Raw genomic sequence first — 21,247 nt, forward strand, 5'->3', positions numbered from 1 at the left:
TACAATATATCAAAATCTCTGGGACACTATGAAGGCAGTACTACTAACAGGAAAGTTCATTGCATGGAGTTCATTCCTTAAAAGAAGAAAAAGTCAGCAAATAAAAGACCTAACATTACATATCAGAGCCCCAGAAAAAGAAGGACAAGTCAACACCAAAAACAGTAGAAGACAGGAAATATTTAAAATCGGAGATAAAATCAATGAAATTGAAAGAAACAAAACAATTGAAAACAAAATGTTGGTTCTTTGAAAAAATAAATAAAATTTATAAACTATTAGCCATGCTAACAAAGAGAAAGAGAAAACTCAAATTATTAACATTTGTGATGAAAGAGGAAATATCACAATGGACATTACAGAAATATAGAAGATAATTAGAAACTATGTTGAAAATTTGTACTCCAATAAAACAGAAAATATTGAAGCCATCAACAAATTTCTAGAGTCATGATTTTCCTAAACTGACAGAATGATACACACCAGTAAAACAGATCAATTTCAAGCTATGAAATTGAAGACTCCATCAGAAGCCTACCAACCAAGAAAAGCCCAGGAACAGATGGATACACAGCTGAGTTCTACAAGACCTTCAAAAAAATAAAACTAATACCAATACTCCTTAAATTTATTTCATGAAAGAGGAAACACTTCCAAATTCATTCTATGAGGCCAATATCACTCTGATTCCAAGACTAGACAAAGAGACATCAAAAAAAGAAAACTTTAGACCAATATCTCTAATGAATATAGATGCAAAAATTCTTAATAAAATTCTGGCAAATCAAATACAAAAAAAATGTATCAAAAAGATAGTGCACCACAATCAAGTGGGGTTCACCCCAGGGACGAAAGTTTGGTTCAACATACAGAAATCAACAAATGTAATTCATCACATCAATAGACTTAAAGATAAGAATCATATGATCATCTCAATAGATGCAGAAATAGCATTTGACAAAATACACCACATCCTCATGTTCAAAACACTAGAAAAACTAGGAATAACAGGAACATGCTAAGCCCAAGACCAACTTCATTCTAAATGGAGATAATTGAAAGCATTCCCTCTAAAACCTGGAACAAGACAGGGATGCCCTCTTTCACTGCTTCTATTTAACACAGTTTTCTTGAAACTTTAGCCAGAGCAATTAGACAGTTGAAAGAAATTAAAGGGATATGGATAGGAAAAGAAGAACTAAAATTATCACTATTTGCCAACAATATGATCTTTCTATACCTACAAGATCAAAAAAATTCTACCAAAAAACTTCTAGAATTAATAAATGAATTCAGCAAAATAGCAAAACATAAAATCAACACCCATAAATCAAAGCTATTTCTTTCTGTACATCAGGGACAAATTCTCTGAAAGATAAACTAGGAAAACTACTCCCATTTAAATAGCCTCAAAATAAATAAAATACTTGGGAATTAATGAAAGAGATGAAAGACCTCCACAATGAAAATTACAGAATGCTAAAGAAAAAAACTAAAGAAGACCTTAGAAATGGAAAGATCTACCTTGTTCTTGGATAGACAGAATTAATATAGTCAAAATGACCATACTATCAAAAGCATTATACAGATTTAATGCAATTCCAACCAAAATTCCAGTGAAATTCCTCATGAAATAGAAAAAGCAGTCATGAAATTCATCTGGAAAAATAACATAGCTAAAGCAATCCTTAGCAAGAAGAGTGAAGCAGGTGGCATCACTATACCAGACCTTAAACTATACTACAGAGCAATAGTAACAAACAGCATGGTATTGGCACCAAAATAGACTTGTAGGTTAATGGTAAAGAATAGAGGACACAGAGATTAACCCACATAAATACAGTTATCTCATATTAGACAAAGGTGCCAAAAACATATACTGGAGAAAGGATAGCCTCTTCAACAAATGGCACTATGAAAACTGGAAATCTATATGCAACAAAACGAAATTAAGCCCTGTCTCTCACCATGAACAAAACTCAACTCAAAGTGGATCAAGGACCTAGAAATTAAAACAGAGACCCTGCACCTAAGAGAAGAAAAAAGTAAGCCCAAATTTTCATTGTGTCAGATTATTCCCCAATTTTCTTAATAAGAGTCATATAGTGCAAGAATTAATATCAAGAATCAATGAATGGGATGGATTCAAACTAAAAAGCTTCTTCTCGGCAAAAGAAACAATAAGTGAGGTGAATAGAGAACCTACAGAATGGGAGCAAATTTTTACCAATTCCAATTAAAATTCCAATGACATTCCTCATAGAAATAGAAAAGGCAGTTATGAAATTCATCTGGAAAAATAAGAGACCCAGAATAGTTAAAGCAATCCTTAGCAAAAAGACTGAAGCAGGTTAGATAGAGCACTATTCTATAGGATATATAAAGAACTCAAAAATCTTAACACCAAAGAAACAAATAACCCAATCAATAAATGGGCCAAGGAATGGAAGAGACACTTCTCAGGATATACAATCAATCAACAAATATATGAAAAAAATGTTCAACATCTCTAGCAATTAGAGAAATGCAAATCAAAACTACTCTAAGATTTCATCTTACTCCAGTCAGAATGGCAGCTATTAAGTATAAAAACAACAATGAGTGTTGGTGAGGATGTGGGGGAAAAGGCACACTCATACATTGCTGGTGGGACTGCAAATTGGTTTAGCCAATTTGGAAAGCAGTATGGAGATTCCTTGGAAACTGAGAATGGAACCACCATTTGACCCAGCTATTTCACTCCTCAGTATTCCACTCCTCATTCTATAAGGAATTAAAAACAGGGACACAGCCACATCAATGTTAATAGCAGCACAATTCACAATACCTAAACTGTGGAACCAACCTAGATGCCCTTCAGTAGATGAATGGATAAAGAAAATGTGGTATATATACACAGTGCAATATTACTCAGCAATAAAAGAGAATAAAGTCATGGCATTTGCAGATAAAGGAATGGAGCTGAAGAATACGGTGCTAAGTGAAGTAAGCCAACCCCCCCCCAAAAAAAAAACAAATGCCAAATGTTTTCTCTGATATAAGGATGCTGATTCATAATGGGGTTGGGGAGGGGAAGCATGGGAGTAATAGATAAATTATAGATAGGGCAAAGAGGAGGAAAGGGAAGGGAGTGGGCAGGGGGGTAAAAAGACGATGGAATGAGATGGTCATCATTACCCCATGTACATGTATGAAGACACAAATGGTGTGACTCTGCTTTGTGTACAACCAGAGACATGAAAAATTGTGCTCTATATGTATACTATGAATTGAAATGCATTCTGCTGTCATATATAACAAATTAGAATAAATTTCTTTTAAAAATTAACACAAATTTTAATGAGACATGATGAATATACATACATACATACATACATACATACATACATACATACATAGAGCTCACATAAAATTGATAATATCTAAATTTTAAAAATATAGAAGACTAATAGAAGAAAAAATATTGAAAGGTCAATAGATACATGTTTGGCTCATCTCTACAAAAATTCAACTTAATGTAATAGTGCCAACCATTTTAATTGATCAAACTAAAATTTAAAGTAATCATAAAAATAGAATACTCAGGGTAGGAAAAAACTTTCTTATATAACATAAAAAGCATGAATCTTAAAGAAGAAAAGGTGATATATCAGACCATATTACATTTAAGAACTCTGTTTACCAAAAGACAATATTTAAAGAATGCAATGACAATCAGGAATGGGAAAAAATATTTGCCATAAAAATAACCAACAAATTTAAGAGCTTATAGAAATTAATGAGAAAGAAGCAGACAAAGTGGAAATCTAATGGTTAATAAATATATGAAAAAGCAATCGTGTTGGTAATGAAGAAAAAGAAAACTCGGATCCAACAGGGTCATACTATATATGCACAAGGATGACTAAAATATGAAAGTAACATAATAATACTAAGTGCTTGGGTTGAACTTCTGATAGTATAACCATTTTAGGAAACCAGTTGAGCCCCAAAGTTGCACATCTGCAAACTCTATCAACCAGACATTTTACGTACAACAGAAATGTTGTATTAGTACCAATGACATGCACAAGAATGTTCAAGGGAACAATATTCATCATTGAAAGCTGGACTCAAAATTCATCAACAATAAAATGGATAAGTAAATTGTAATGTATAGTGCACCACATTCAGTGAAAGAAGCTAGACCTGGATGAACACTATCATATAATTCCATTTATGTAACATTAAACAAAAATAGGTAAACCTCAACTAAGAATGTTTAGAGATGTACACTTGTGTGCTGCAACTATAAAAAACTATAAGGGAGTCTCTTTGTCTCTCTAGAAGAGACAAAGATCCAGAGGTTTTCAGAGTGCTGAAATGTCTTTTTGACCCAGTGATGGTTACAGGGATATTCACATGATGATTAGTCATTAAGATGCACATTGCCTTTTCATTTGATTTTTCTGGATGCATGTTTACTACATGACTAGGGTATAATGAATTCCACTATTATGTGTAATTATAATGCACCAATTAAAAAAATTGTAAGGGAAGAGATGAATAGACCTGACTATATGCACATTTTATACTTCTTCAAAGTAGAGCTCAGGTTAAAAGGAAAACAACATATACAAGATACATTAAGATTTTAAAATATATATATATATATAAACCATTCTTTGTATTCAGAGGATATGTTTTTAAAGGAAATTTGATAAAGAAAAATATAGGTGATGGCCAATGCTTTAGAAATTTACAATGTAACTAGTATTTAGGAAATACAGACAAAATAACTCAGTTTTCATTTATGCCTGTTAAGTTATTCACTACCATCCATCAGGTGGCACTGAAAATTGATTAATTGTTTCTAAGGGGTTATTGATGTATTTCAAGCAATTTTATTTCCTGAAAATGTATTTCAAAGAGTAATAATTCAAAAATAAGATCACACCCAAAATAATTCTTACCTTGCTTGCAAATTTTTGGGTTCTATATTTAACAAAGCTGTAAAATCCTGTATGGCTGAAGTCCAACTTTCATTTTCATAGAAAAACATCCCACGTTTCAATAATGCATCTACTCTTTGGGGATCATAAAAAATACACTACAGGGGCATGGAGAGGTATATAGACATGTTACATGCTTTAAAAGCTACATACATAGTCACATAACAAATTTAGATTACATAAAAGAAAATCACACTTTGAGATACCAAAATTTTCACATTTACATTTAAAGACTATATTAAGAAACCCATCCATCATCTTGAAAGGGAATATCTTTAAAACAGTTTTTTTAAAAAAGAAACAGCATGTATAAGAAGCCAAGTCTTTTGCCCACTGAAATTTTTACTGACAATAATTCATAAATGAATTGTTCAACTAGAATTGGGCAACATTGTATCTCTCACAGCATTTTATCCTAATTAAAGATGAAACAGATTAGATTACATCAATGCTGATTCAATCAGACCAAATATAAATTAATCTATTTTTTTATTGGTTGTTCACAACATTACAAAGCTCTTGACATATCATATTTCATACATTAGATTCAAGTGGGTTATGAACTCCCAATTTTACCCCAAATACAGATTGCAGAATCACGTCGGTTACACATCCACAATTTTACATAATGCCATATTAGTGACTGTTGTATTTTGCTACCTTTCCTATCCTCTACTATCCCCCCTCCCCTCCCCTCCCATCTTCTCCCTCTACCCCATTTACTGTAATCCGTTTCCCTCCATGTTTTGTTATCCCATTCCCCTCACAACATCTTATATGTAATTTTGTATAACAATGAGGGTCTCCCTCCATTTCCATGCAATTTCCCTTTTTTTCTCCCTTTCTCTCCCACCTCATGTCTCTGTTTAATGTTAATCTTTTCTTCCTGCTCTTCCTCCCTGCTCTGTTCTTAGTTGCTCTCATTATATCAAAGAAGACATTTGGTATTTGTTTTTTAGGGATTGGCTAGCTTCACTAAGCATAATCTGCTCTAGTGCTATCCATTTCCCTGCAAATTCCATGATTTTGTCATTTTTTAGTGCTGCATAATACTCCATGGTGTATAAATGCCACATTTTTTTTTATCCATTCATCTATTGTCTAACATGATAAAAAGAAATGAATTGGTAGTGGCTTGGTTTTTCCATTTCACTTAGATATACAAAGCCATACAGTGACAGACTAAATCATGAGCTCAGTTGTAAAGTTCTTCGCCTGTTGTTACTAGGGAACAATTGAAGCACAAAGGTTATCATGTATTTTCAAGGATTTTGAAACTTTCTGGTGCTGTATTAATCTATTTTTAAAATATGGTGCCCAGTAGAGGAATGGAATCAATAATCTTAATAATTTCAAAATGATGGTGGAATGTGATGGACATCATTATCCAAAGTATATGTATGAAGGCACAAATTGGTGTGAATATACTTTGTATACAACCAGAGATATGAAAACTTTGTGCTCTGTATGCATAATATGAATTGTAATGTATTTTGCTGTCATATATAAGTAAAAAATTAATTTAAAATAATCTAATAATTCAATATCTTCAAAAGAATTTTTGGTCACTTCTAAACCAGAAGTTACAAAACTTATGCTCCTGAAGCAGAAGAGTGCCAGGGAAGTGACTAAACCATCATAGTGGGAATATGGAAAGTTAAATTACTTAAATTATTTCTTCTAAATTCTCAATTGAACTAAGGACTAGGAATTTGAAATTAAAAGTCAGAAGATCAGAGTTACATATTTTTCTGTAGTTAGGAGAATACTTTACCTTGCCTCTGTAGCTTCAAAGCATGATTCAACATCCTCAACCAAATGGAAATATTCTCCTACTGTCCTCATTTCCATCAGCATCCATCATAATTTGTTATTATGTATTCATGTATGTGTTTAAATCTATCCTTAATATATGTCCTTGAAACTATAAACTCTGTATAAGCAGAAAATGTCTATTTTATTCACCAACTTTTATTCACTACATTATGGTGCCTTAGTCAATAAGTATTTGTGAGTTAATGAATGAATGAATAAAACAGTGACTATAGCTTCTTTGAGAGCAGGTAGATTCTCCCTACAAAAGAGAAGAAGCTATAAAAAATAGAATATGGTTTTCTCTATCATCTGAAGGAAAGAGCAACTTCTTTACCTGCTGTTTCAAGTTCAAGAGGGGAAATCCATTAACCAATATTTTTTTGAAAAATCATTGAAGTAGGGTTAACATCAATACCAAGAATGAAAGCTCTAGCTCCTAACCTGTAATAAATTAATTTTGATGATATAAAATATATGAAAGACTTTCAAAACCTTGCTATACCATGAGCACAAGAATATCATGATCTAAAATATATAAATGGCAGCATTATATGTAATAAAGCTTACTTTAGAATAGTCATCAATAGCCAGTACTCTGTTTGCTTTTTCATGCATCTCACCCCTCCTGAAATAGCTATCAGCTTCTGTGGGCCTGCACTTAATTGCCAGGGTATAATTTAGAATTGCCGAAGCAGTGTTTTCTTTGTTCTTGAAAATTTCTGCCTTTGACAAATATGCCTCTAAAGAAGAGAAAAAGGTCAAATTTAGTGTTACAATTCTTTAAGAATAAAATTTGAAAACATTATTCTCTCTCTCTAAATATGTGATTTTAAAAAATAATTATATATATGTACACATACACACACACACACACACACTTTTTTTTTTTTTTTTTTAGTGGTACTGGAAATAGAAGGCGGATTGTGGGGCTTGACCACTGAGCTATATCCCAAGCCCTTTTTATTTTGAAACAGGATCTCACTAAGGTTCTGAGGCAGGCCCAAAACTTATGATCCTCCTGCTTCAGCCTCCTGAGCCACTGGGATTAAAGTCATGTGCCGCCATACCCAGCAAAAATGTGGTTTTTAAAATAATTTTCTCTATTATATTTTTTAAATCATTTAATTTTTAAAAATTTCAACAAAGCTAATTGCTCTCAAAAGCTGGATAAATATTCATTTGTGGTTAAAAGTACTCTCAATTTGAAAGTGATAACATTGCCAAATTACCGTTTACCTTTTTCATGTCTAAAATGTTTCATACTTTTTCAGTGCTCATAGTAAAAAGCTAGGTCTTGACAGCACAAAATTTTAAATGGGTTTTTAGCAGAGATTAACATAGGCCATTAAACAATTGTTAAGCATATTGAACCTTGAGTTATGTTTGGGTGCTGGGGTACAAAGAAGAGTATGACATCTTTCTCATTTCTAGGCTGTTCCATGTCTGGTGGTTTGAGAGGGTTAGAAGAGAGTACATAGGGCACACATACAGATAAATCCAACCAAGTCCTAGTAATACTATGACTATGAACCAGATTTTTGGAAGGTTTGTGGATCACTTCTAAAACTTCTTGTGATATAAGCAGTAAGGAATCAAGGTATATTAAGGAAATGACTATTTCAAACCATGAAGAGCATTTTGAAAACAATACAGGATTATTTGAATATTAAGAGTAAAAATAATTGAGGAAAATCACATCCATTTTTGCAAAATATATATCTATTGGTTTATGTATCTTATAATAACAATAAATGACAAAAGCTGAGATAATGATATAGGTAACATAGCTAACAACCCACCTGCATTATTTTTATTATATTTACTTATATAATTCAAGTCATCCAAAGCATCATTAATTCTGTCTTGGAAAAGATAAATGAAATGTCGGTGCCAGTAGGCATTGAGAAGCATTGGCTCCAAAATTATAGCCTAGAAAACATATGCATAAATTTAACTGAAGTTGATTATTTGCTAAAGGCAGATATCCTATCGAATAAAGTTTTCAAGCACTATCAATCCCAGTTGCTTTGTGTGCATATAATGTAAAATAAAGCATTCCAATCTGACAAACAAAAATCTGGTGTTTTAATGCTAATTATTTGGAAATGCCAGTAATTGCATTTTCACAATCCCACATACTATATAATTAATCCATTATTGAAAATTCCAGCAAAAATTACCATATCATCTAAAGCAATGCAAGTGGTAAGTATTGTTCTTTTTATTTTAAAAAAACTTACTTCCTGTAAATCATTCATGGCACTCTGTAACTTTCCCAGGTGCCTATAAATAGCTCCACGCCTGCAATATGCAACTTCAGGAAGTATCTTATTATTTATTTGTTGAGTCAAGGTTTTCACTTCAGATTTATAATGCTCAATGACTTCTGGTGGAAGATCACACCCCAAAAAATCACTTAATTCTAGTTTTGGTGGTTCTTCAACTTTTTCAGAAATCTCCTTTACAACAGAAGTTTTCACTACTGGTGGGGGTACTTTCGGAATCTTATCTTTAATGAATATTTCAGCAGCCCACATCCGAGGATTAGTATTCCTTGGTATTCCTCCCCTACTTTCCACAAATTTATCAAAATCTAACTTCAAAGGTAAGCTGGGACACCGTACTTGACGTTCATATAATGGAACTTTGAGAAAACATTTCCTTTCTCCAGGAAGTATTCCATGAGATAATGATCTAGTTTTAAAAAGAATAAATTTTTTTAAATTACAGAAACATAATTATCTTTCTGATTAACAAATCAACTCAGCCACAAATTATTATTATTTTTCTATTATCAAAATAAAATTACATGCTAATTTTATACAACAAACAAGTCTGATTTTTAATTCATTAAAATTGCAACAAAGAATGAAGAATTTCTCTCAAGTTTATAAAAGCAAAAGACTATTGTTAAAGAAGCAGTCTCACTAGAGTATTGAAAATAATGTGGCCAGTGCTCCTTTCAGGCTAAATTTACAACACTACCTCATCCTCCACCAGAGGAATTACAAGGAATAATAATAACCATTCTAACAGGAATAAGGTAATATCTCATTGTGGTTTTAATTTACATTTCCCTGATATATTTTTTTCACGTATCTATTGGCCATTTGCATGTCTTCTTTTGAGAAATGTATATTCAGGTTCTTTGGCCATTTTTCAACCAGTTTGTTTTCTTGCTATTAAGGCATAAACATGAGGTGAGAAGGGGAATGCCAGACTTCACCCTTCTCCAGTAAGCTATCAAATTATATAATGCATAGTATGCTTTCCAATGCTTCAAGGTCAAGTAACATTTATCGTATGTCTGTACTGGTACTGCCCTAGCCACGGAGATAGGAGAAACATTCTATTGAGAAAAAAAAAAAACAACATTTTTAATCCCATCATTTCACAGGCATTTACTAAGTCTACACTCTGAAAAAGACCTAGTGCTGAAACTGGGAGAACAAAAGTAAGAAAAATCCGTTTTCTGTCCTTTCCAATTCTCTCCCCTCCTCTTCACATTCTAGTGCAAGACATTGTCATCTCTTCTGTTCAGGGTACAATAACTCCTTGCTCCCCTGCTTCTTCTCTTGCCTAATCCATCTTCTACATGACATTTAGCATGTTGTTTTTAAAAGTATGTGAGATCATGTTATTCCTCCAAGATCTTCCCCAGGTACCTGGAACACCAACCAAGTCCTTCACCATGTCCTGCAATGTCACACATGATGAAGTCCCAGCAGAGATCTCTGATACCACTGCACCCTCCTTCACGCCCTATTCTTCAGCCATATCACTGAGAGCAAGCTTCAAGGCCATTGTCCTTTTTAGCCCTTCTGACTATCTGGATTCTTCTCAATTCATGTTTCTGTTCAAATGTCACCTTAGAAAGGACTTCTGTGTGAGAGGTTTTGTTTGCACCCCAACATCAATTCTATCCTTCTCACTGTCATGGGAGACTAATGTGTACAGACCGTATTCCCAAGGTCCCTTGCTATCTGTGTTCTCATTCAGTGTGTCCAATTAGGAACCTCAGAAAGAGGAAAATGAAATCAAGGTATCTATTCCACAGGCTCCTTCGTGAAGGGTCACCTCAAATTGACTATGACCTTTGATCAAAGATAACTACTTCTTTCAAGGAAGCCGTTTCCATATAACTCTTCCAGGATCTAGTAATCACCTTTTTGTCCTTTCAAACTTAGGGGTAGAGTGACTTGACTATCTCTAGCCCCAGAAACTGCATTCTCATTTGTGGTTCCCTATACCCTGCATCTTTGTAAATTTCCCCTTTATCAGCCCTTCCCAGAATTATCCTTAGCTGAGAATGCCATTTACTACTGGGGACCTGTATCTTTGTAATTACTGATAGAGTGATTGGTATCACAGCGGGACTCAGGAAACACACCCACACATAAAGGATTCTAGGATAACCTTCTTGCCAGGGTAAAATAGGGGATAGTTAATCCACCTCTCAAGTCATCACCATTGCTAAGAGGGAAGGATATTCAGCTGAAAGGTAAGGTACCAGGAGATCAGGTAAGCTATCACTTAGTCACTAGGACAACAATAATGGTTATAAACATTGTGTGGTCCTGACTTTTTTTCAGATCAAAAGAACAGTTGCAATACTTATTAAATGCCCAAACTCTCAAAACTATGCACCAAAGTAATGAAGCTAGGGAAAGAATAGGAAACTGAAATAAAAGATGTGAACATCTGAGCAGACATGAATGAAGGTGAGAATTTTGAATCTCCAAATCTCACTTACCTTCCTTTGACAGAATAAACACTGAGGGACTGTCAGATCCCCCATTTGTGAGACTCACTCCCCTCCTGCATAAATATCTTTCAATGACTCCTCTGTCACACTGCTCATGCACTGTACTGGACCTGATTTACACACTCCCCAGATTCAGGAGGTGGCCTTGGGTGGGTGCTACTGGCCCTAGCTAGTGTAGCCTTGGATAGCCTACCCTGGCATATTCTAAAAGAATTCGCTCAAACATTACCATCAATCACCTGAAAGTCTTGTTAAAACACAAATTCCTGGGACTCACTCCCAAAGTCTCTAATTCAGTAGACCTAGTGTGGAATTCTAGAATTTTCATACCTAATAAGTTCCCAGGTAACACACATTGATGCACTTTGAGAAGCACTTCTAAACAGGAGTAAGCTCTAAGGTTCAAAGAAAAATGGAAATTGATCTGCAATATGGAACATTCTTAGTCAAGTCTTAACCTCTGGGAGGAAAAAAAAACAGAAAATGCACATAATTGAGGGATCACAGTATTCTTGAAAATCAGTGCTGACCTTAGAATTGAAAAAAAAATGATAAAGAAGAAGGATGAGAAAATTGATTTGGTTCAATTATCCCAATGGGAACAGTTGGATACAGATGTGGTAAATTCCAGCAAAGACCTGTAAGCACAATTACATCAATAAACCACAGGGATAGAATGATAATAACCAAATCTTAATTTGCAAGGATCTATGGCCATAACTAAATGACCACAAGTACTCAGAGATGAGATAGATGGGCATTCCTTGACTTACACAGGTGAGAAGCTTCTAGGTCTTCTGGGCATAAATCTAACCAGCTATAATGGAGATTGACATTTTTTTGCCTAACTCTCAGACCTAGGCAAGTCTGCATCCAAAATCTCTCACCTGACAGAAAGGCCAAGCCAGGCCCAACTGAGAAAGAATCCTGCCATGAGGCACAGATTTACATAGTGAATTTCCCCCAAAACTTTCCAAAGGTATGAGGAAGGAGAAATACTAAGACTTCCTGGAGGTTATCAGATACTTGCTTTCAACTTATCCTGATCCACCAACACCCTCTGTGGGTGCCACCAAAATCTATCAATCCAATTAAGGAATAATGAAAATCAGGTGATAGGAAAAATCTTAGCTTGAGACCTCCTAACAGTGGATCTAGTGAGGCAAGGACCCGTTTTCCAGCAAAAAAAAAAAAAAAAAAAAAAATCTTGTATATAAATTACTGTAAATCATCACAGATTTAATCAGGTGTTGATAACAACTACAACTTTAGTTCCAGATGTGGTAGGTATATTTACTGAAGCAATGAACATACCTCCTGACACCTGGTTTGCAGCTGTGGTCCTAATATAATTTCTTTTCCTTTTCTGCAAGATGGGGAATCAGGTAAAGTTTACATTTTCACAGCAGGGACAATAATATTATCTTTACTATCCTGACCAGCATGTCAGCTGTCCTGCAATGTCTTCATAATATAAAAAGCTAGGCTGAAGTCCAGTCCATTTAGATTTTTGTCTACACTGCACCACCAAAGCCTTATACAACCATCTGTTCACTAAGCAGTCTTACCCTTCTCAGCAAACCTCCATCTCTCCAGTTGCTCCAGGAGAAATACTTGGAATCATCCTTAATCTGTTTCTTTTCACATCCACAAAAAATCCAGGAGTAAATACTATTGACTCTACTCCCCAAATCTATCGTAGAGTCCAAGCACTTTTCACTACTTAGATCATCCCAGACAAGCAACCACTTTCTGGATTATTTCAATAGCCTTCTCGCTGCTTCTACTACAATCAATCTATTTTTTCACACAGCAACCACAGTGAGCCTTTGGAAACATAAACTATGCCATATCAATTCACTTCTCTCAACTCCCAATGTTTTCTTTTGTATTTAAGAATCCAGTGTCCTTACCATAATCTGTAAATGGCACTACCCAATTATCAAGTTCACAATGACTTCCTGGCACTTTTATAATTTCAAACTTATCATTTACTGTGGCCCACAAGGCACTGTATGAAATCAGTCTGACCTCTTCCTTGACTTCACTTCTCACCACTCTGACTCCCTCTTTTCCTGCCATACTAATTTCTATGCTGTCCCTCAAAAAGAAGAAAGAAAGAGAGAGAGAGAGAGAGAGAGAGAGAGAGAGAGAGAGAGAGAGAGAGAGAGAGAGAGAGAGAGAGAGAAAGGAAGGAAGAAAAGAAAAAGCATGTCCCCAACTCAGGGCCTTTGCACTTGCTGTTACCTCTTCTTCAGATGTTCAAACCTCTCACTATTTCATTCCATTCAATCCTATGCTTGCATATCATTACCTCATAAAGGCTATGGCCACTCTTGTCTAAAATAGTAACCCCTATTCCACTGCTTTAATTTTCTTCATAACATTTCTCTCTTAACATCATTTGTTAATCTCATCTCCACCCCTTCTTTCCCACTAGAATATAAGCTCTATGAGAACAGAAAGTTTGTTAGTCTTTTTACTGCCCGCTGTTTTTTATCCAGAATAGTGTCTGGTACGTAATAACTGCCCAATAAATTTACATTGAACAAATGAATGGCTTATATCATTTATTCATCAAATTGTGGATCAGTTCCTACTATGTGTCATAATTCAATTAAAGAAATTGAGCTTTCACCCCTTCACTCTGGACTTACTTCACCTTCTTTGAAAATAGAAAAGACTTGAAACCTTCCCTCATTTTCATATAACCAAATACATAGAATCACATACACCAGTCTTCCCTTTGTTTTTAATGGTGGACGTGCTCTCCTTTAAGTTCATTTTAAGTAGCACTTGTGTTCTGTATTTCATCCACTTTTACCTTCCCAAGGGTTTCATTCTTTCAATAACTCCTGGTTTTTCTGTATCCACTGTTCCCCCTCCACTGAATCATTCACACCAGCACATAAACATGCTGTATTATCTCCCACTGAGAATATACTAAAAATCCATACAGAGCTGTGATTCTGTTATGATGGTAGAAGCCCCTTATAGTACATCACTTCTGCTAATAACAATAACGAACTGAAAAGTTACTAAAAACTCAACTGCATGAGGATTCTGAGGAGTAAACAAAAGCAGGCACTCTGAATGGGAGTCAAAACTTGGTGAAGCAGTCCTTACGGGATAAACTTCCCAATGGTTTTGTCCTTTTGTGTCTTTACATCAGAGATGAGCTACAATTCAGAGCAGCTGGTGGCACGTACTTAAAGAGCAATAGATACTCGGAAATTTTACTAGACAGAGAAATTTTAGAAAGAAGACCAGAAGGGCCAGAACAAAAAAGAAACTACGGAAGAAAGAGAGTTGAATCCTTGAAGGAATCTTCTAATTCTATATTAACCCATATGCACCTCAGCCCAACTCCTGAACCACACATGCTTCAAGACTGACTGGAATGATGTAGCAAAGGTTAGAGGACTTAAAACTAAAAAAAAAGCGTAACTTGAAACTGAGTCACTTATCACTTAAGAGATTTTTAAAACCAATCAAAAGCCTAAGCTGATATTGTTACCATGGTCAAATGTTAAAATTCAGTCCCAAGGTTCCATAAATTAAGATGGGAAAGAAAAAGAATAAGTTAGATACCCATTTTTCACATTCTGATTTTAGGGAGAGATAAACATTTAGGATCCTAAATTCTGAAAGCAACATATGGTCTTAAAAAAGTACACAAGACAGTAACATGAACATCTTCAAGTTTTAATAAAAGCAAAGAATGTTCTCATGATCTCAAAGTAATCAACCTTGACAAAAATTAAAATGTCTTTTAACCTTTTATTTTATTTTATTTATTTTTTCGTCAGGGGATATAGATGATGGATGGAATTGAGTTCCACGTATGTATGCTGGCTTCACGTGCTGCAATTGGAAACCAGTTTAGAATAGCAAATGAGGTGAATATTTAGTAAATTTCTTATCAGATTATTCAAGCTTACTTTGATGGCAGAGGTCTTGAAGTTATAATACATTTTTTAACATCCTCAATGAGTCCCATAAAACAACCATGTATCTGATTTCATTATATAAAACATTTCTTAAGATATACTCCAGGAAAATAGAGTATATCTACTCAGAAATACAGCTGTCATGGATGAAAATATTCTTTAAGAATCCCCACCTTCCACATGGCATTGTTCAAAAAGACTTTTAAAATTGAAAATAAGGAAGAAATGTTCTTTTTAATCACAAATAAATGTTTACTTAGAAGAATTTTCAAAAAATATAGAAGTGGTGGTCACAGACACAAGTCTGTGATCCCTAGTCAGAAAGCTGAGGGAGGAAGATGGCAAGCTGAAGTCCATCCTGGGCAATTTAACAAGACCTTGACTTAGAATAAAAGATAAAAAGGGATGCAAATGTAGACAGAGTGTCCTGGGGTTCAATCTCTAGTAACACACACACACACACACACACACACACACACACAAATACAGATGTGCACAAAGTAAAACACTGAAAGTCTCAGCCTACCCCATTTGATCAATTTCCTATAACCCAGAAATAGTTACTACAACAGTTTGCTGTATAAAACTCCAGACTTTCTATATAGAAACACATTTTACACACATACTCACTTAAAAATACAACTGTTAAAATGTATTCCCATATAAACATGCCAAAATATGTTGTGGCTTGAGAGACTTGCTGTACTTTCTAAATTTCTTTACAATACATTTGTTTTATTTTTACTACCAAGTAAATATAACATTTTTAAGAAAACAAAGAATAAGAACTTGCTACACAACTCTCTAGAAAAACATAAACAGCAAATGCAGATGGTGGATGAACTTTTACAAGGAAAAGTTATAGCCCCACATCATTGAAGTTAAATAGTCCAGATCAAAAAGAAAGATCAGAAAAGGAGACTTGATGTTTACTTCCACCCCAGAAGGGAAATATTTCTTTATATATTGCAGGTCTAGATCTATGTTTTTATAGCCATGGGTATGGTTATAGTTTTTCATTGAGAGGAACCAAGGTAAATCAACCTGCTACCTCACCTGCCAGTTTAAAAATACCAGGCTGTCAAGTCAGAATCCATGTATACATAATGAGTTTGTAATGAGATGTAAGACTATTTGAAGAAACAAATAATTTTTTAAATAGTTTAAATGTTTGCTCAAAATTTTTCATTTGTGCAAGAATAAGGTTGATTTTACTACATGAATTATGGGATCTTTGAGCTGAAAGTTACTTTAGAAATCCTGTGAATAACCTCTAAATCTTCCAGCCAGAGAGACATCAGAAGAAATTAAGTAGTTTAGGCTGGTCACCAAGGACCTAGTGAATGGGAATTAGAATTCAAATATACAGATTCCTGACCCAAAGGAAGAGTAAAAACAACAAAGGAAAATGTGTCATCTCCTGGATGTGAGGAGAGGGATTAAACTCTGCCTCTCTTGGTGATTTAACAGCAACAAGATGGGCCCAGAAAACCAAGACTGAGATCACAGATTCACTTTCAGGAGCAGGTCATACAAGGTTTTGATAATGGAAGAATGGACTAAAGGCAATTATTCTAGAATGGGGCCCAAAGAGAGGAATTCGTGGGTATAGGCAAACCATCAGCAAAAGGACAGGCCTAAGAATGTTCTTCAGTCCTGGAAGCCAGAGCACTGACAGAGATCCAAGAGACTAGCAATTCACACAAGCCCAGGTAAGCAGGAATGGTAACAGTAAGTCAAGGCAGCCAGGCCTTCAGTGAGAATGGTTCACTGCCTTGTCAGCCAACTGTTGAGAAAGATTTCCTCTTGTACCTCACTGGTTAATCTCTCAACACTGGGCTTAAGGACCAAAGCAGAGGGACACTTGAAGAGAAATAGGGAAGCTACAAAGTTAGTACAGGTGTATAGCCTCCAGCCAAGACCTAGCTGAGGAAGGAGGCAACACAGCAACCTACAGCAAGAAGACTGAAGAGGAAGGCATGAGTCTGGGTCTTTAATCTGCTCAAATGGCCTTCTGCAGGAACTCCTTTCCACAGTCAAGATTTGGCTTGTTACATGAGAACACACGTAGTCCACCTCTAACCATTAAAAGAGCCCAAGAAGAGCTATGATTCAACAAGCTTAAAGGTAGAATAGGAAATAATAAGAAGGATATTTTTGAGTTGCCAAGTTAAAATTGGTAAAAAAAAATCTCCAGCTAGAGAAATAAAACTATTTTTAAAGAAATCTGATAACTTGTTGTGAACTAATAATTATCTCCTATCTACATTTAGGTGGTAAATTAATTTAAGACTTTTAAAAAGAGAAAGAAAGAAGAAGAAAGTTAAGAAAGCTGTACTAACATGTATCTTGGATAAACACTGCACAGTTTATTTTATTGCCACCACCAAAAGGCTCATAGTGTGATTCATATCATGCTTGTTAGCAGCATATACAAATTTTAAATCAGGCTATAAATAAAGGCAAATAAGTCTCTTATAAATGGTGAAATTTTATACCCAAAAGAATAAAGAGTCAGTAAGCAAAACAACATCCCACAGAAGTAGTGTCTCATCTACTATTATATCCTTCCCATGGAAATCACCTAAGTCATGGTGGTGCTGTGTTGTCCTTTAACTAGGATGGTGAAGACTCGTAATACTTTGAAATCAGTAAATGTGCCAAAGACATATGAGCAAACTTCTAGTTCTAGTCTAAAACATTTTTTAACTTAAGAAATCTACCCAAAAATCTCCTAAAGATGACCTAATCAAAAAAGTTTCATTACAGAGGAGAAACCAAAGTACATGGAGATCTCAGGATCAAATGGCATTCTCCACTGTGGCTGGCCTCTATCCCACTCTGTCACTCACACTTACGTGCTATTCCCCAGTCTCTTCAGAGATATGTCATGATCCACACCAAAACATAAGACTATTGCAGAACCTGCAAGCCTTTATAACAATAAAGTGAACACAAACTTTTTATTCCTTTATCATCAAGAAAGTTTTTACTTTTCAAAAGGATGTTTTTAATAAGCGCTATCATCCAGGGACATCTAAAGAGAAATGAATCCCACGAATTTTTGAAAGACTGGCACTGGCACAAGTCTGTAAATACCAGCAGCTCAGGAAGCTGAAACAGGAGGATTGCAAGTTCAAAGCCAGCCTAAGCAACTTAGGAAGACCCTAAGCAACTCAGCAAGACCCTGCTTCTAAATAATATATAAGAAAGGGGCTGAGGATATGGCTCAGTGGTTAAAGATCCCTCAGTTCATTCCCTGGTACCAAAAGAAAGAAGAGAGAAAACCATTTTGCACAACACTTTGGTTATGGAAAGTGATTCAATGGAGTTTTACTTGGCCATAAAGATAAATGAAATTATAGAATTGCCAGTAAAGGAACAAAACTGGAGAATATCATGTTAAGTGAAATAAGCCAGACTCAGAAAATCAAAGGTCAAAAGTTTTCTCTCATATAGCAGAAGCTACAGCACAGTAAGAGAAAAAGCATAGGGGGATCCAATCCCACAAGACGACGACGGAGATCAAAGGAGTAAAAGAAAGCAATTGAGGGGGGAAGAAGGAGGGACAAGAAAGAGGAGTAAATGCAGAATGAATTTGATAAAATTATGCTATGTACATGTACAAATATGCCACGGTGAACTCCACCTTTCTGTATATCTATAAATCAACAATTAAATAAATAAATGGAAGACCAGTAGAGCTGAGGAAAGGGAATGGGAGAAGGAAAGAGGAAGCACTGGAGCCTGAAATGGAGCAAATTAAATTCCACACATGTACGATTATGTCAAAAGGAACCCAACTAGTATACATAACTATAATGCACTGGATAGAAGCATAAATTTGTTTTTTCGTTTAATTAGTCTGAAGTATCATGGGAAAAAAGAAAAAGAAAAAAAAGTGATATTCTGAACACTGAAACATGAACATATCTCAAGTTCCACTGGCTATGATTTCAGGTCCCTCCATATTTTTAAATACACTAGATATTATTGCCTCTGAGTAAGGAGAAAATCAATTATTTTTGTGTGTTGATCTCTGAAGAAGGGCTCAGAACATACAAAGCCCAGTTTCTCTACATATCTACTTCTCATTCAAGAAAAAGTTAAAATTTGAAAACAGTTAAATACAGGAATCTATTTTGATTTTTAAATGTGTGATATTTGTTGGGAGCACGGGTTAGTTTTTCATACCCAACCATATCTAACAACTAATTTGTTAGATTTTTTTTTTCTTTCCACTGAGAGACTTCATTCAGTCATCAAACTGATTTAGTTTTATTTGTTATCCTAAATCATATAACCACTTTATAGTTTGAGCCACACACATATTAATACCATGAAACATCCATATATTTTTAAAAATTGATGGACTATACCTTTAGCATATTTTCAGTGCTAAGTAAGATAATAAAACTTCACTGGGGGAAATTATAAAATTGAGGCCAAAACCACAATATATTTCTTAAATTATAAAGTAATATTGCTTGAACAAGACCTTTGAATTGGTTTTGGAGGCTTGGATAACTCTTTATACATAGTAGTAAGTTTATTCGATTTCATACTTTTCTTCCATTTCATCATCTTTCTCTTGGGAAAAACAATGTAAGTAATGCCAGCTTTTTTCGATGCTTCGATGAGAGACAGAGAGATGTCTTCAAAAGTGTCGTTATCCGGAATGCTCTCTAGGAGCTCAGTAATATGTGCTCTGATGAAAGGGGCCTGGGCCTTCTTTTGCTCAGCAAACTGGAGCTCCAACGCCCTTCTTTTCTGGTACATCAACAGTCCCAGGTTGCTTTGAATATCATCCTTTAGTTCTAATGATTTGGTGGTGAACTCCTTTCTCAATTCAACTGCAGATTTTGCTCTCTTAATAGGAAAAAAATATATACGATCAATTAAAATTAATTTGGCTATAGTTACTAAAACTATAGCACTGTTTTGAAAATGTTTTAAATTGGGTATTAATGAAAAGATAGAAAAGACATACAGTAAAACAGGCAAACAGTTAAGAAAATGAGCCCGATAAAGGCTTCTCTACATGTAAAGGCCACTCCATTAGATTAACCTGTAGAAACAAATTCCAAACATTCCATCCAACTCCTTGGTCACAGGGCAATGAGCAAAGGTAAGATAGACCTGAGCGAATGCTACAGACTGAAGCTAATTAGCATAGATTTTGCCCAATAACATTGGTATCATAAATATTGATAAAATATTGATTATCATAAATATTGATGGACACTACTACCCAGTAGCTACATCACCTGCTAGACTAGTACATTTAAGTGGCAACCCCAATCAGGACCCCAATTGGGTCCCTTCTCGCCCTGAAGAAGCTCTCTCTTTTCTTCTCGCTTGAATAAATCCTACTCTTTTACGCTTACTCGTCCATGTCTGTGGATTTCATTCTTCAAATTCATGAGACAAGAACCTTGAAAGAAGACACCGGCTGGCAGCTGGGGTCTGCTGCAACACTACAATAGCAGGAGCTGAAAATCTGGTCAATTATACGTTAATCATTGAAACTCTAATACTCATTATTCAATAAAAGAACACAAATACTAATCCTTTGATATATCATTTCCTGCCTATTGAAGCACTGTCAACAAATTTATAGCATTTCATTTTGCTAATAAACAATTTGTTATAGAGAGATCTTTTTATAGTGAATTTAGACCCAAATTCCAAACAACAATTTCATACAAGCTAGTTATGTACCTAAA

At 34.9% G+C, this 21,247-nt stretch overlaps 1 protein-coding gene across 1 annotated transcript in view; it reads right to left on the reverse strand.

Moving 5' to 3' along the window:
- The window catches only part of Ttc6 (tetratricopeptide repeat domain 6), a 183,705-nt gene that overhangs the window by 62,684 nt on the left and 99,774 nt on the right, over positions 1-21,247 (reverse strand). Inside the window, exons 10-14 of the mRNA XM_078050195.1 lie at positions 20,020-20,390; positions 9,047-9,500; positions 8,606-8,735; positions 7,374-7,546; positions 4,953-5,089 (exon numbers count right to left, since the gene is read on the reverse strand). Coding sequence (XP_077906321.1) covers positions 4,953-5,089; positions 7,374-7,546; positions 8,606-8,735; positions 9,047-9,500; positions 20,020-20,390 — 1,265 coding nt within the window. The remainder of the gene's footprint in view (positions 1-4,952; positions 5,090-7,373; positions 7,547-8,605; positions 8,736-9,046; positions 9,501-20,019; positions 20,391-21,247) is intronic.

This window comes from Ictidomys tridecemlineatus, chromosome 5, assembly GCF_052094955.1.
Source record: "Ictidomys tridecemlineatus isolate mIctTri1 chromosome 5, mIctTri1.hap1, whole genome shotgun sequence".
NCBI classification, from domain to species: Eukaryota; Metazoa; Chordata; class Mammalia; order Rodentia; family Sciuridae; genus Ictidomys; species Ictidomys tridecemlineatus.